The following is a 13,864-nucleotide window of genomic DNA, read 5'->3' as shown; positions in this document are numbered from 1 at the left end:
ATCTACTATATGATTCACGCTCGACCTTTCGGTCTCCGTGTTCCGAGGCCATATCTGCATATGCTAGGCTCGTCAAGTTTAACCTGAGTATTCCGCGTGTGCAAAACTGGCTTGCACCTGTTGTAGATGGACGTAGAGCTTATCACACCCGATCATCACGTGGTGTCTGGGCACGACGAACTTTGGCAACGGTGCATACTCAGGGAGAACACTTCTTGATAATTTAGTGAGAGATCATCTTATAATGCTACCATCAATCAAAGCAAGATAAGATGCATAAAAAGATAAACATCACATGCAATCAATATAAGTGATATGATATGGCCATCATCATCTTGTGCTTGTGATCTCCATCTCCGAAGCACCGTCATGATTTCTATCGTCACCGGCATGACACCATGATCTCCATCATCTTGATCTATATCAATATGTCGTCACATGGTCGTCTCGCCAACTATTGCTCTTGCAACTATTGCTATCGCATAGCAATAAAGTAAAGCAGTTATTTGGCGCTTGCATCTTACGCAATAAAGAGACAACCATAAGGCTTTTGCCAGTTGCCGATAACTTTAACAAAACATGATCATCTCATACAACAACTTATATCTCATCACGTTTTGACCATATCACATCACAACATGCCCTGCAAAAACAAGTTAGACGTCCTCTACTTTGTTGTTGCAAGTTTTACGTGGCTGCTACGGGCTTAAGCAAGAACCAATCTCACCTACGCATCAAAACCACAACGATAGTTTGTCAAATAGACTCCGTTTTAACCTTCGCAAGGACCGGGCGTAGCCACACTTGGTTCAACTAAAGTTGGAGAGACAGTCGCCCGCAAGCCACCTGTGTGCAAAGCACGTCGGGAGAACCGGTCTCGCGTAAGCGTACGCGTAATGTTGGTCCGGGTCGTCTCGTCCAACAATGCCGCCGAACCAAAGTATGACATGCTGGTAGGCAGTATGACTTGTATCGTCCACAACTCACTTGTGTTCTACTCGTGCATATAACATCAACATAAATAACCTAGGCTCTGATACCACTGTTGGGGAACGTAGTAATTTCAAAAATTTCCTACGCACACGCAAGATCATGGTGATGCATAGCAACGAGAGGGGAGAGTATGATCTACGTACCCTTGTAGATCAACAACGGAAGCGTTGACACAACGTAGAGGAAGTAGTCGTACGTCTTCCCGATCCGACCGATCCAAGCACCGTTACTCCGGCACCTCCGAGTTCTTAGCACACGTACAGCTCGATGACGATCCCCGGGCTCCGATCCAGCAAAGCTTCGGGGAGGAGTTCCGTCAGCACGACGGCGTGGTGACGATCTTGATGTTCTACTGTCGCAGGGCTTCGCCTAAGCACCGCTACAATATGACCGAGGTGGAATATGGTGGCAGGGGGCACCGCACACGGCTAAGGAACGATCACGTGGATCAACTTGTGTGTTCTAGGGTGCCTCTACCTCAGTATATAAAGGAGCCAAGGGGGGAGAGGGGCGCCGTCCAGGAGGAGGGCGCAGGAGGAGTCCTACTCCTACCGGGAGTAGGACTCCCCCCCCAATCCTATTCCAACTAGGATTCCCAAGGGGGAAAGAGGGAGAGGGGTGGCCGGCCACCTCTCCTAGTCCTAATAGGACTAGGGGAAGGGGGGAGGCGTGCAGCCCTTATGGGCAGCCCTTTCACCTTTCCACCAAGGCCCAATAAGGCCCATATGGCTCCCGGGGGGTTCCGGTAACCTCCCGGTAACCCGGTAAAATCCCGATTTCACCCGGAACACTTCCGATGTCCAAACATAGGCCTCCAATATATCAATCTTTACGTCTCGACCATTTCGAGACTCCTCGTCATGTCCCCGATCTCATCTGGGACTCCGAACTCCTTCGGTACATCAAAACTCATAAACTCATAATATAACTGTCATCGAAACCTTAAGCGTGCGGACCCTACGGTTCGAGAACAATGTAGACATGACCGAGACATGTCTCCGGTCAATAACCAATAGCGGGACCTGGATGCCCATATTGGCTCCTACATATTCTACGAAGATCTTTATCGGTCAGACCGCATAACAACATACGTTGTTCCCTTTGTCATCGGTATGTTACTTGCCCGAGATTCGATCGTCGGTATCCAATACCTAGTTCAATCTCGTTACCGGCAAGTCTCTTTACTCGTTCCGTAATACATCATCTCGCAACTAACTCATTAGTTGCAATGCTTGCAAGGCTTATGTGATGTGCATTACCGAGAGGGCCCAGAGATACCTCTCCGACAATCGGAGTGACAAATCCTAATCTCGAAATACGCCAACCCAATATCTACCTTTGGAGACACCTGTAATGCTCCTTTATAATCACCCAATTATGTTGTGACGTTTGGTAGCACCCAAAGTGTTCCTCCGGCAAACGGGAGTTGCATAATCTCATAGTCATAGGAACATGTATAAGTCATGAAGGAAGCAATAGCAACATACTAAACGATCGGGTGCTAAGCTAATGGAATGGTTCATGTCAATCAGATCATTCAACTAATGATGTGACCTCGTTAATCAAATAACAACACTTTGTTCATGGTTAGGAAACATAACCATCTTTGATTAACGAGCTAGTCAAGTAGAGGCATACTAGTGACACTCTGTTTGTCTATGTATTCACACATGTATTACGTTTCCGATTAATACAATTCTAGCATGAATAATAAACATTTATCATGAAATAAGGAAATAAATAATAACTTTATTATTGCCTCTAGGGCATATTTCCTTCAAGAGCTAGATCCGGCGGTCGTCTATGTCAGGGTTAGACGGGACGGGGTACCGGAGGGGGTTGCAATGCCGCCACGTGTTGCGGTGGGCCCTACTACGCTTGTGGAAGCATGGTGGCACGCTCAGGCACCCGACACGCGACTCCGGGGTGTGCCCCCCTCACGGGCGTCGCTGCCGCCATGTCTCGGAGGTGGAAAACGACATCCATCATGGAACGTGGACTATCACGGTGAAACCTTCAGACTTTTTTTGGGCGAGGTGAGACTATTTTTTACATTGTGCTGAGAGTAACACATGTCGTAATAAAAAAATAAAAAAATGCAAAGTATCTATGACGTGGCAAAGGGCCAGGCCTATGCCGACGGCCAAGCCGTCGGCATAGGTTGACCTTATCCGCTGCGGTTCGCCCCCGACCACCCATTCCCCATCTCCCCCTTCCTCCCGACCCACACCCGCGCCGCCGCCGGATCCTCTGCTCCGCCCGCCGCTGCCCTTCCTCTCCAGTCGCTGTCGCCGCCCTTCCCTTGCCCTGCTCCGCCGCCGCCCCACCCGCGCTCTGGGCCACCGCCGCCTTTCCCTCGCCACTCGCCGCAGCCGCCCCACCCGTGTTCCACCCCGGCCTCGTCGTCTCGGGTCGCGCCGCCGCCGCCCTTCCCTTGCCGCGGTAGGGCGCGTGGAATCCTCCCCGCGCCCTCATCGAGCTCGGTTCGGCCGGACCTCCCCGAGCCCACTCCTCCCTCAACGCCGCCCGACCGTCGCTCCGGCCGGCGGCTAGGCTGCACCGGCCCTCCTCTGCCGCTGCTCCGGCATATGTCTTTTCAACAACAGAAATCCTGAGGGCATTATTTATTTCATTTTAAGATAACAACAGAAATGTTAACAATAATCTTACACTTTTTATAGTGCATGGGAAAAGCAAAATTTATTTCATTTTAATACATGTATTAGAATTTAAAATCCTGAGGGCTGCCCTCTGGATTTTCTCTCTTTCATTGCCACGTGAAGGCCCTTACTAAAACAATTACGCACGCTACTAACCCAGATTATTGTAGTACAAACAAGAACCCGGCAAAACCTAACTGATAGTATGTTTTACCAAAAGATTGACCAAAATGGTCACGAACCAACAGACAAAAGGAAGGCTAGCTGCAACTGTTTCAATCTTCTTAAAAGAAAAATTATACACCGACGAACAAATATCAACATCAGGGAGCGCCCACCCGATTTGCTTGAAATTAGTAAGATTTAAATGAATGCTAAGTAAATTTTTCCTGGGTCACCATCCTCCAATCGAAGAGGGTCCAAAATAATATCAGCAACACATCACGGAAGAAGAAAATGCATTTAATCAACTACCATAAACAACATACTAGTAGAGAAACCCTTGAAATACCATTCTCATTCAATCTCTGAGTAATTTTCGACCAGATGAATGACCAGTAACAAAAGTAAAAAAAAAAGGCTCCAACTTAATGACACAAGCGCAAAAATGGGACACACGCTCTCAGCTCGCTACATGGCTAATGAAAACCCTTGTAAAATCGAGAGGTCGGCTATCCCCTTTGTCAGACTCGCAACCTTTTGTAGCAGTGCCAGCCGGTTGTTGCGGATCTTCTCATCTTCCTGTTCCATGAGCCATCACCATATACAGACAGGATGAATTAGCCAAGGTACATGTGCATATATACACTCTTTGTTTAACGGTAAAAATGAAATGAATCATGAGATCTTGAAATGCATAGATTTGTACTCACCGCCAAGACGAAAACGTTGTTGAAGAAATTCTCCAGGGGCTGTATCAACAGCAGAGAAGCCTCGGCGAAGGTTTTGACGTCGACGCCTACAAGAGCGGTGAACAGAGCTTTATGAACCGTGGATCTGAAGCTTGTGGCTTTTGAGGAATGAAGGTAGGCTTGTGTAACAGGGTGGATCTTATCGGCAACCTCCAAGTAGGCGCTCCACAGGGATTTTTCTTTGTCTTTCTCGAATACGCTTGCATTGACCTGCATGCTGCATTCACGGTGAGGCAGGTCGTCGATGGATGTTACATCGGCAAGCTTACTTCATTATTCAAGCTGCACTCTGAGTTATAATGACGGTACATATCTATGTAAAAACAGCCAGTACCTCCCAAGCATACTCAATTTGGTTTCCAGTTATAATTCGAACTGGCCTTGAATACATCTCATGCCCTCGACAATTTTTGGTAAAACTTCATTCCTTGAGAATGCTTCCATCTGCAAGTATCCACAAAGAAAGACCGTCAGCAACAAACGCAGGACGCTTCCATAAATTTCAGCAAAGGTGCTAAGCGCATAAAACTTGAACGATATGATTTCTTACTTCAGCTGCTGTTTGTGATATCTCAAACAGTGATTGTGCAATCTGTTCTGGAAGACCACCCCTCCAAGCACAATGGCGTGCCATAATTCCAGCAAGTGAAGTAAACTCTGTAACGATGGAACTGGCGAGATCTAACATAGCCAGTGAAGCTGCGTATTTGACAACTAGTAACATCCTCTCAGTTATCCCAAGAACAAGGGTCAGCCTCTGCAACAACATTTCTCACACGCGCTACAGAATCCAAATACTAAACATGTTTTCATGAAGGACACGCAGCCTGCCAAACAAAAGGGTCAGATTGGTGATCCAAATCTGAACAATCATCAGACAGAAGGAATCTTTTAGCAGAAATTTCAGACTTGTAGAGGATGCCCAGGCAGAAAGTATGACAAGCCAAACCGAACGTGGTTGTTTCTGAATTTGTATATGCAGAATCTGAAGAATTCTCATTAGGAGTGTCGACCGTGAACTGTCCTTCTGGCATCCCAGCCTGCTTACCTGCGGGAGATCCACCGATGATGATGCTGTTAATTTTGTCTGTATTTCAAGCTCAGGGCCTGGAAAGATGGAAAATCAGAACTGATGCATATATATATATATACAGACTGCACTTGTGCTTCCTCTGCTTTGCTCTGCTTTCTGAACCCTGAACACTTGCCTGTGGCTTCCTCTGCTTTTGCTCTGCTTTCTGAACCCTGAACACTTGCCTGTAGCTTGTGGTTTCAGGTGTCGCACTATTGAGTTGCAGTAGCACATCCAAACTGAACTGGGCTTCTCGAATTCCAGAAGGCATGTGCAACTGAAACGGAGGTTCTGCTATCGACTCTCACGAGCGAACTGTGGATAGCGGGGTTAAAGGCGCAATTCAAGCTCATGCTTAGGGTGCATATAAGGTTGACGACACAGTCAGGCATCCCGTGGATGGTGCTTGTCAGCGAGTCCGAGACGAGCAATCAAGTCCAAGTTCAGTTCCTGAATTTGTCTGTGCCGTGTTTTGCCGTCAGTTAACTTGTGGTTGAAGAACACATATACAGTGCTAGAGAGCAGAGTAACCTTGGTAGGCCTAGCCAACCTTATCGGTGGACTTCCTCTTATCTTTCACAATGTAATAACAAACTTCTCTCTCTCTCTCTCTCTCTCTCTCTCTCTCTCTCTCCCTCTCTCACTGAATTTTCACACTGTTCTTACTGATCATTACAGAAAAACAAAACTTACACTCCGAACTTCAAAATTCAAATGTCACATATCATTTCCCCGTCGATAACAGATCACCGATCTAAGAGACATCCGAGACGTGGACGGGGACGACGAGCGGGTCGGTCACTACTGGCTGTAGCTCGGAAGGCTGTCGAAAGCTTGGCTTCACATGGTCATGGGTTCATGGCCCTGCTACTATGCTTCTTCAGTTTTCATTTCCTCGTCTCGTCTCATCACATCTCATGAGCAGAGGACAGAGTCGAGCACCAAATCTGTATTCATGAGAACAAACTCATGTGCATTCAGGACAAACTTATCAGAAGCGTTTCATCATCTTCAGGAGGCGACTCCTCCCCATAGCAAGCACCTGAGAGTAAACCTGACACTGAATGACTCAAAGCATACCACAGTCCCGTCCCGAGTAAGATGAACCAAGCCCAGGCACCGACCGCTCCTTTCCACTTTGCAAGGGAAGGCGATGTTTGCTTTGTAGGCCTCGTTTCTGCAAACCGGTCCAGACGATAACCAACGTGACAATTGAAAAACCATTAGCACTAGGAAACATGTTTTTGGAGACAACATTTCTAGCTATCCATATATATACTCCAAACTAAAGCAGCAAGTATGACAGCCATAAAGTTTCCAACCTCTCCAGTAAATTTTAGGAACCAACTACCCAGATCATTCCCTTAAAAAGATTGATCGGATTGGATCGGTGTGTGATTGTCAACCAATCAGCACTAGATGGCTTGCTTGCTTGGTTTCTCCAGCTCCAGCTTGGTGTACCTGGTGTTCACGATCGATCAAGCTGGAGGCAGCGAGTGGTGCCGGAGAGGCGACGGTGGCGGTGGAGGTTGCCCGGCTCGTGCTGGAGTGGAGTTGTCGCGTCTTGATCGGTGAGTGTTTGGTCTGTATCACACAGTCTAGCGTGTATTTTCCTCGGCCTTTTGTTAAAAGAAAGAGAGGGGCAGGCAGCATCTCCGTCCGCCATTAGTGGTCAGAAGGAGAAAGATTGTCTGTCAGGCCCCAAGTCAAGCGACCTGACGCGGGCTCAAAGCTCACGCTGCAGCCAAATGTTCAGAGTCCAGAAAACAGAGCAAAAGCAGAGGATGCTAACTACACGCAAATATTCAGACTTCAGAAAGCAGAGCAACATATGTATCAGTTCTGAAGGTCCACAAAGTCGAGTCGAGGTCCACAAAGAAGATGTCACTGGAGCATCGAGTTTGCAATGCAAGACCTGCGCCCAAGAGGTAGATCGAATTAACGGCATCATCGCCAAAGAGGTAAGCTTCACAGCTCAGCTACATATCTAGACCATCAGTGTGTAGAACTTAACCTCGCTTTAGAAAACAGAGCACAGGAAGCACTGCACATCAAGTATATTAAGATTCCATAATTTATCCCAAACAAGTAGGAGTACTAGGATATTGTAGTGCTAAATTTGTGAGAAATAATAGTAAAAGCCAATTAAGTATACTAGGACCGAAATAGCCAAATACATGTCCAACAATAAACAGAGTACACTTATTTATTACAGCAGGAAGTCACCATATTTCTTGCAAAGAAAATCGTTAACTTCGATCTGTTAGAAATAAATAAATCCTAGCGGTGACTCAACATAAAAGTACGAACGGCGGGGAAGCCACCAAATCGACACGAGAGCAAAGAGGACTAAATTATTCGACGCACTTGATCATGCTGATGAATGGCCATCAACCAATAAGCACAATACGAGAATGCTTTGCCATTAGCAAGTCGCAGCCTGTACTGCCTGCATGATAGAAAAAGGTGTCATTACCAGGATGTGAACTGTGGAGAGGTGAGTAGGATGGTCAATGCAAGGCAAGTACGACACAATTCATTACCTGGATGTTGATGTGCTGTCTAGACAAACAAGATCTTGGGACATCTTGGGTGTTTCCTTGCTGCTTCTTTCCACTTCTGTTTTGTGTCACCACCCACTTCACGATGAAGAGCAATCTCCTTGAGGCGCTTAAAGTATTTGATCGCCGATGTGCCGGAAAAGCCATCTAGATTTTTACATAGCAGCCGGAGCGATTTGAGGCACGGCAGAGCTCCGTCTTCGATGTCCAGCGCAGTCATCACTTCCACCGTGATCCATAGGTCTTCCAGGATTTTGAATGCACCTTGTCCGATGATGTGCTTGTCCAGTTGAGTCGCAGTCAGCTTCAGCTGCTTCAGGCTGCGCATTTCACTCAGGGCAGCAAAAATGTCACGACTCAGCTGATGAGTGACTGAAAGGCACAACTTATTGAGACCAGCCAGCATGGTAACAAAGGGGGGTAGGCTGAATATATTGCCCCCTTGTAGCTTGAGTGAGCTAAGATAGTAGGATTTACCAGTTTCAAGGGAGAAATTTAGCAAGTCTTGAGAACTTTCACCACTGAGATTGAGTGAGAGTGCAAGTGAAGTCGTGAAATTGGTACCTCGCTCGATGAACCCCTTGATGGCCTTCGAGAGAGTACTTGTGCTGCTGGCATCGGCGCAAGAATCATACCATATTTTCACCTTTATCAAATGCTTCATATGATCCATGAGTTGTGCAAATCCTTGGCTCTTGTTGCTGTCCACAACAAATCCTGCTACTGTTTCCAATTTGCTGTTGGCTGACAACGACGCCTGTAGCTTACTCATTCTGCGGGCTCCTACATCTTGTTTCAGCTTGAACTTCCCAAACAGATGAAGTAAAAATGGCAACTCCATGACTTGTGTTGGCAGAATCTCTATCTTCGTCCTTCTTACATCCAGTGTCTCCAAGAACTGAAGCTTCTTGATATTTTTTGGAAGCGCCGTAACAGCAGCTCCGAGGCTTAGGTATCTCAGCAGCAACAGGTTTCTGCATACCAACTTGAGATGGCCATCTGACATCTGATGATCATACTCTTCTAGATCCAAAACTCGCATCAGTTCATACTTGGAGAAGTCCAGGATTGATGGGTGTGTCTCGCCGGAGACAGTCAGTGACCGGACAAGAGATAGATCATTCACTTCTCTAGGCTTTGTATTATGCAGAGACAGCCGGCGGATTTTGCTGGGTAGGGGTGGAGCAGACGGCTGATTACACAAGGTAAGAAAGTTGTCAGACATGGACTTGCGGATGACAAACTCCAGCATCATGCCATGGGTATGGCATGTCTTCAGCTCTGTACTGTTACCACTAGCATCAATAGGTTGGATGATACTCCGGTCAACTAGCTTATCAAAACAGCTGGTAGCGGCGTCGAGGGCATTGTTTGTAATGTTTCCCGGTGAAAACCCCTCGGCTAACCATTTCCTTATCAGGGTTGATCTCTTGATTGGACGCCCACTTGGGTAGGTACTCAAATATAGCAAGAATGTCCTGGCAACCTGGCTATCAATGCTGGTGTAGCTCTGCACAAGCACACTCCTCATTCTTGAAAATAGCTCATCACTCTCCAAATATGTACCCAGGTCGGTGCATAACTTCGCCCATTTCATGGGTGTCGGATTTCCTGCGCTTTGCAAGAACCTGGCAGTGGTAACAAGAGCAAGGGGAAGACCATCACATTTCTTGAGCGCTTCGGAGCCAAGCTCCTCCACATCTGGCGGTAGTTCATCATCTTGGAAAATTTCCTTGAAGAACAATAGTCTTGAGTGTTGATTGGCAAGAGTTGACATTGTGTACACATGATCATTAACAGCTGAGCTGCTGCACGTATTTGCTACGCGCTGAATAGTCGTCGTCACCAGAAATCTGCCGCTTAACCCCGCAAAAGCCAGTTTTATATCGTGCCAATATCCTGCTTTCTGCAAGCCATCAATCACAATGAAGAACCTATGTACCAAATTAAACATGACAAGCTAAATTAGACAAGGTTTACAATGATAGATGAAGCTAGCAGAGCAAGAGGGGATAGGGAACTGAATGAATGAATGAAAAAAAATAAGGCATGGCAAAACTGAATGGGGAAAATGTTTTCGCACAGACAACTAAAGTAAGATGACCATGCATCACTACTGGATTCGCCAAAATCTTCAATATCCATTGCCGAGTTTCTGCAAACGAGAACTCGGCAAACAAAAAATTAGATGAAACGGGTCGTTAACGGTGGCGACACGTGGCTAGACTATTATTCGTGTACGGAACCAGGCATTACTTGGACGAGCAAGCTGTCAACGCGTGGTACAATATATTGCATTGTACCCGTTCGCCGAAACTCGGCAAACCTTGGCCCACTATGAAACACCGCAGACGTTTAACCTGTTCGCCGAGTATTCCATTTTGCCGAGCATCGCACTCGACAAAGCTAGACAGCACCACTACTGGAAAATCATTGTACACCAAATAAAAACGACACATGGGTGTTCCTAGGAAGTTGCTTTGTGCCAGGTAAGCCAAGAACCGACAGTCGGCAACTACGGAAGTGTTTGCTGAGTTCTATGCCGGCTCTCGGCAAAGACATGACGGTGCCGTCCTCACCCTCCGGACGTGAAGTCACTTTACTTTGCCGAAGGTACCATTTTGGTTCTTGACAACAAGTTTGCCAAGCCCCCAATAGATGGTTCTCAGCAAAGTTTTGTTTGCCCAAGGGGTGTACGGTGAGTGCTTTTTGCCGAAACTATACTCTGCAAAGGAATTGCTGAGTATTTTTTGGCCCTTACCCGAGTGTCTGTGACACTAAGAAAAATAGGTGATTCCAGTAGTGCATATGGCAACTGAACTGGCTTTTGCCGAGTGGGGAGCTTGGCAAAGATTCTAGGAGTTACAGTAACTGCCACGTCTCGGTATTTGCCAACTGCATTGCAGTAAGTAAACAAATATGTATGCAACCAGAGACACAAAGACATGTGGAGAAACAAAATACAAGATCTATATAAAAGCCATTAATATTTAACATTCAAATCTTGGTGAATTTGTTAGTTAAAATATTTGCGATAAAAGTAGAAACAACGGATCCCGTGGATGAGTTGAAGTGAAGAAGCAAGATCATACTATTGACAACATAGTCTTCAAGTACCACATATCAATGTGTCTTTGACAACAACTTGATATATTAACATATATAGTAAATAAACTTAATATATTTAACCCAAAGTCTATTTTTTTCTTGAGATGTCACCCCAGAATGAAAGGGGCGATCTCGTAGTTCTTGGTCTGTGAAGATGCGTTGTTAGGTGCTCCATTTTCCCATTGAGGACGAACCTCAACCTGTGCTTAATATATTTTACTATAAGTGGTAAGTAATATTATGAAGCAAGTTGAACGAAATAACAATTGACTATGGGAGCAAAAAAATAAAGAGAGGAATTAACAGTAAGTATAGTCGGAAAAAATCTAGCACACAAATGTGTGGGTAGTTAGAACGATGAACATACATACCAAATTAAACATGGCAGATTTATTAGACAATAATTTATTGAAGGAGTTTGGTACATCGATCAGTAGATAAATTACCTTTTGATCCCAATGCACTCTTTGATTCTTTCCTGGAGCTTGGTGAGACGGCCGTCGGTGGGATGGCCAAGTTGCCCGAGTATCTCCCTGAGAACATTGGCGGCTGTTCCTCCAAGTTTCGCTGGAGGAACCCAGGCCCGTGCTTCGTATTGGGTCTGAATTGCCTTGTAGTTGTACACATGATTGGCGAGGAGAGTCTTGCCCATACCATGGAACCCAACAATGGTGATCACCTTGAGCTGCTGCTGCTGCCGGATCAGATCCAGAAGCTCGTCGCGGGGATCTTCCATACCCATGGGAACAGGGCATGATGCTGCTGAATGGTCGTCGTCTTCATCATCTTCGATCGCCGCTGCAGTCTCTGTCTGCTCAGACGACAGCGACCGCCCTGGCGAAGAGGTGGTGCTGCTACAGTATGCTCCTCTCAGCTTGGACGCATCCTCTGATATCTTCTTGAGCTCCTGGATAGCCATGGCGAACTCGTTACGGGCCTTCACCGTCTTCACCCGGTGGACAGCCCGACGGAGCCAACCGGCCCCTGTCTTGGCCCTCCTCACGCGGTGCATGAAGCGGTCGATGCAGTCTTCAATGGCGTGCGCCACCTCACGTACCATCCTGATCCACTCCTTATGCACCTCTTCACCCCTTCCATGGCGACTGTTTTGCTCATCCTGGATGACGGCAGAAATCATGGCAAACTCGTCCTTGATGAACTTGATGTCACGCTCCAGGTTCTTCCGCAGCTCGTGATTTTTATCTAAAAAATCGAAGAGCTTCGGCACCATCCACTCCACGAAAGAGGTGGCCGCGGCCGTCGCCACAGCCTCCATCTCTCTCTCTCTCTCTCTGTGTGTGTGTGTGTGTGTTCAACGGTTGCAAGGTCACACCATGGGAGTTTTCACTGACCGGCGAGGACAACACACAATAGCAACCATGGATGGATGAAGTTGAACTAAGCTACCTAGACCTGCCAGGATGCTAACAATACTAACCCGTCACATGACATTTGACATGCACAAATCTGCCAAGAAAATATCTTGTTCACATGGTAATATCTTCAAAGTATTGCTGTCCTTCCTTCTTACTATATCCATCCTTAGCTTAACAAACTTACAAACACTAAGTTAATTAACGTGAAACGATATGTGAAATGAGGACACACCATTACTATTATACGTATATTAGAACTAGAAGTACACGTAACCAAAAATAAATAAACATGCTAGGTAATCACACAAAAAAGGAAAAGTAGTTAACACTGTCGCTAAATAATAGACCATACATGAATTCAAAGTATTATGGATGGAACTGAAAGCACTGTGCACTGCCTTGGAGTTAGATTTTTGAAAAACTACTGCAAGACGTAGGCATTAATATTAATAGTACTTGAGGAAAAAACAATCGATGTAGGGCAAACACTAAATAGCTATTTACAACATCATCTTCGGTGCATGCAGCGTACAGGCAGGCTGATGAGTGCGGGTGGACTGCGCAGACGAGTCAAAAATATCTTTGTACTTTTTCCTCTTGGTTTTGGCATCATCAATCAATCAATCAATCCGAGCGTGCCTCCATCGGTATCCTCGCGGGGTGGGAGTTGTCGGCAAGGAGGCACCGAGCATCTTTGTACATGTTTTACACTGTTCTACCACCCCACTCCCCCACCGCTTTAACACTTTTATCACTAGTACTCCATTAGTGTGTTTGGACTGCATATTTGCTTTCCTACTTGTCGGGTAGCCTCTCCATAATGAAGTCCAGTACCCGCTCTCTCTCACTCACCTGCACGAACCGAGAAAAAGAGGAACCGTACTAGACTGGACCTGATCTACCATGACTAAGATCGGTGCAACCATACTAGTAATTCAGTAGACATCTCATCCCCAAAAGCCCAGGCGGCTGCCCTGCCACTGCCCGAATGAATGAAAAACCTGCAAACAATGGGACGTCTCATATCCGGCCAAACGTTCTGCATTTCTCATACCCGGCCCAAATATAAGGCGGGCAGGGGACATCCAGACGCGCCCGCCATGTCACGATCTATAATTATTTCTAGCAGCGTTTCTCTAATTATTTTTTGCGGTTAGCAGCTCATTCTGGCGACGGTAGTGGT

General features: G+C 46.4%; 1 protein-coding gene across 4 annotated transcripts; it reads right to left on the bottom strand.

Annotated features, from left to right (window-relative positions):
- Positions 1–7,771: 7,771 nt before the first annotated feature.
- Positions 7,772–13,299, bottom strand: LOC125525818 (disease resistance protein RGA4). 4 transcript variants are annotated; one of them, XM_087534728.1, is made up of 4 exons: positions 11,752–13,293; positions 8,675–10,131; positions 8,180–8,569; positions 7,772–8,085 (listed from the first exon to the last, which is right to left on the bottom strand). In XM_087534728.1, exons 1-3 carry the CDS (start codon positions 12,579–12,581, stop codon positions 8,199–8,201), a joined length of 2,658 nt encoding a protein of 885 aa, XP_087390854.1. In that variant the 5' UTR covers positions 12,582–13,293; the 3' UTR covers positions 7,772–8,085; positions 8,180–8,198. The 4 variants fall into 4 exon arrangements, with proteins under 4 accessions (XP_087390854.1, XP_048546777.1, XP_087390856.1 ...); XM_048690820.2 differs by having other exon boundaries at positions 8,180–10,131; positions 11,752–13,292; XM_087534730.1 differs by having other exon boundaries at positions 8,180–10,103; positions 11,752–12,203.
- Between the last annotated feature and the right edge of the window lie 565 nt (positions 13,300–13,864).

Source organism: Triticum urartu, chromosome 7A (genome assembly GCF_056163025.1).
Source record: "Triticum urartu cultivar PI428250 chromosome 7A, HENAU_Tu73, whole genome shotgun sequence".
Taxonomy (NCBI): Eukaryota; Viridiplantae; Streptophyta; class Magnoliopsida; order Poales; family Poaceae; genus Triticum; species Triticum urartu.
This window is presented reverse-complemented; position numbering and strand designations above follow the sequence as displayed.

Coding starts and splice junctions, on each gene's coding strand:
- LOC125525818 (XM_048690820.2), bottom strand. CDS start 12,581: ATGGAGGCTGTGGCGACGGCCGCGGCCACCTCTTTCGTGGAGTGGATG. Junction 10,132..11,751: donor GAGTGCATTGGGATCAAAAG/GTAATTTATCTA, acceptor TTTGGTACATAG/GTTCTTCATTGTGATTGATG.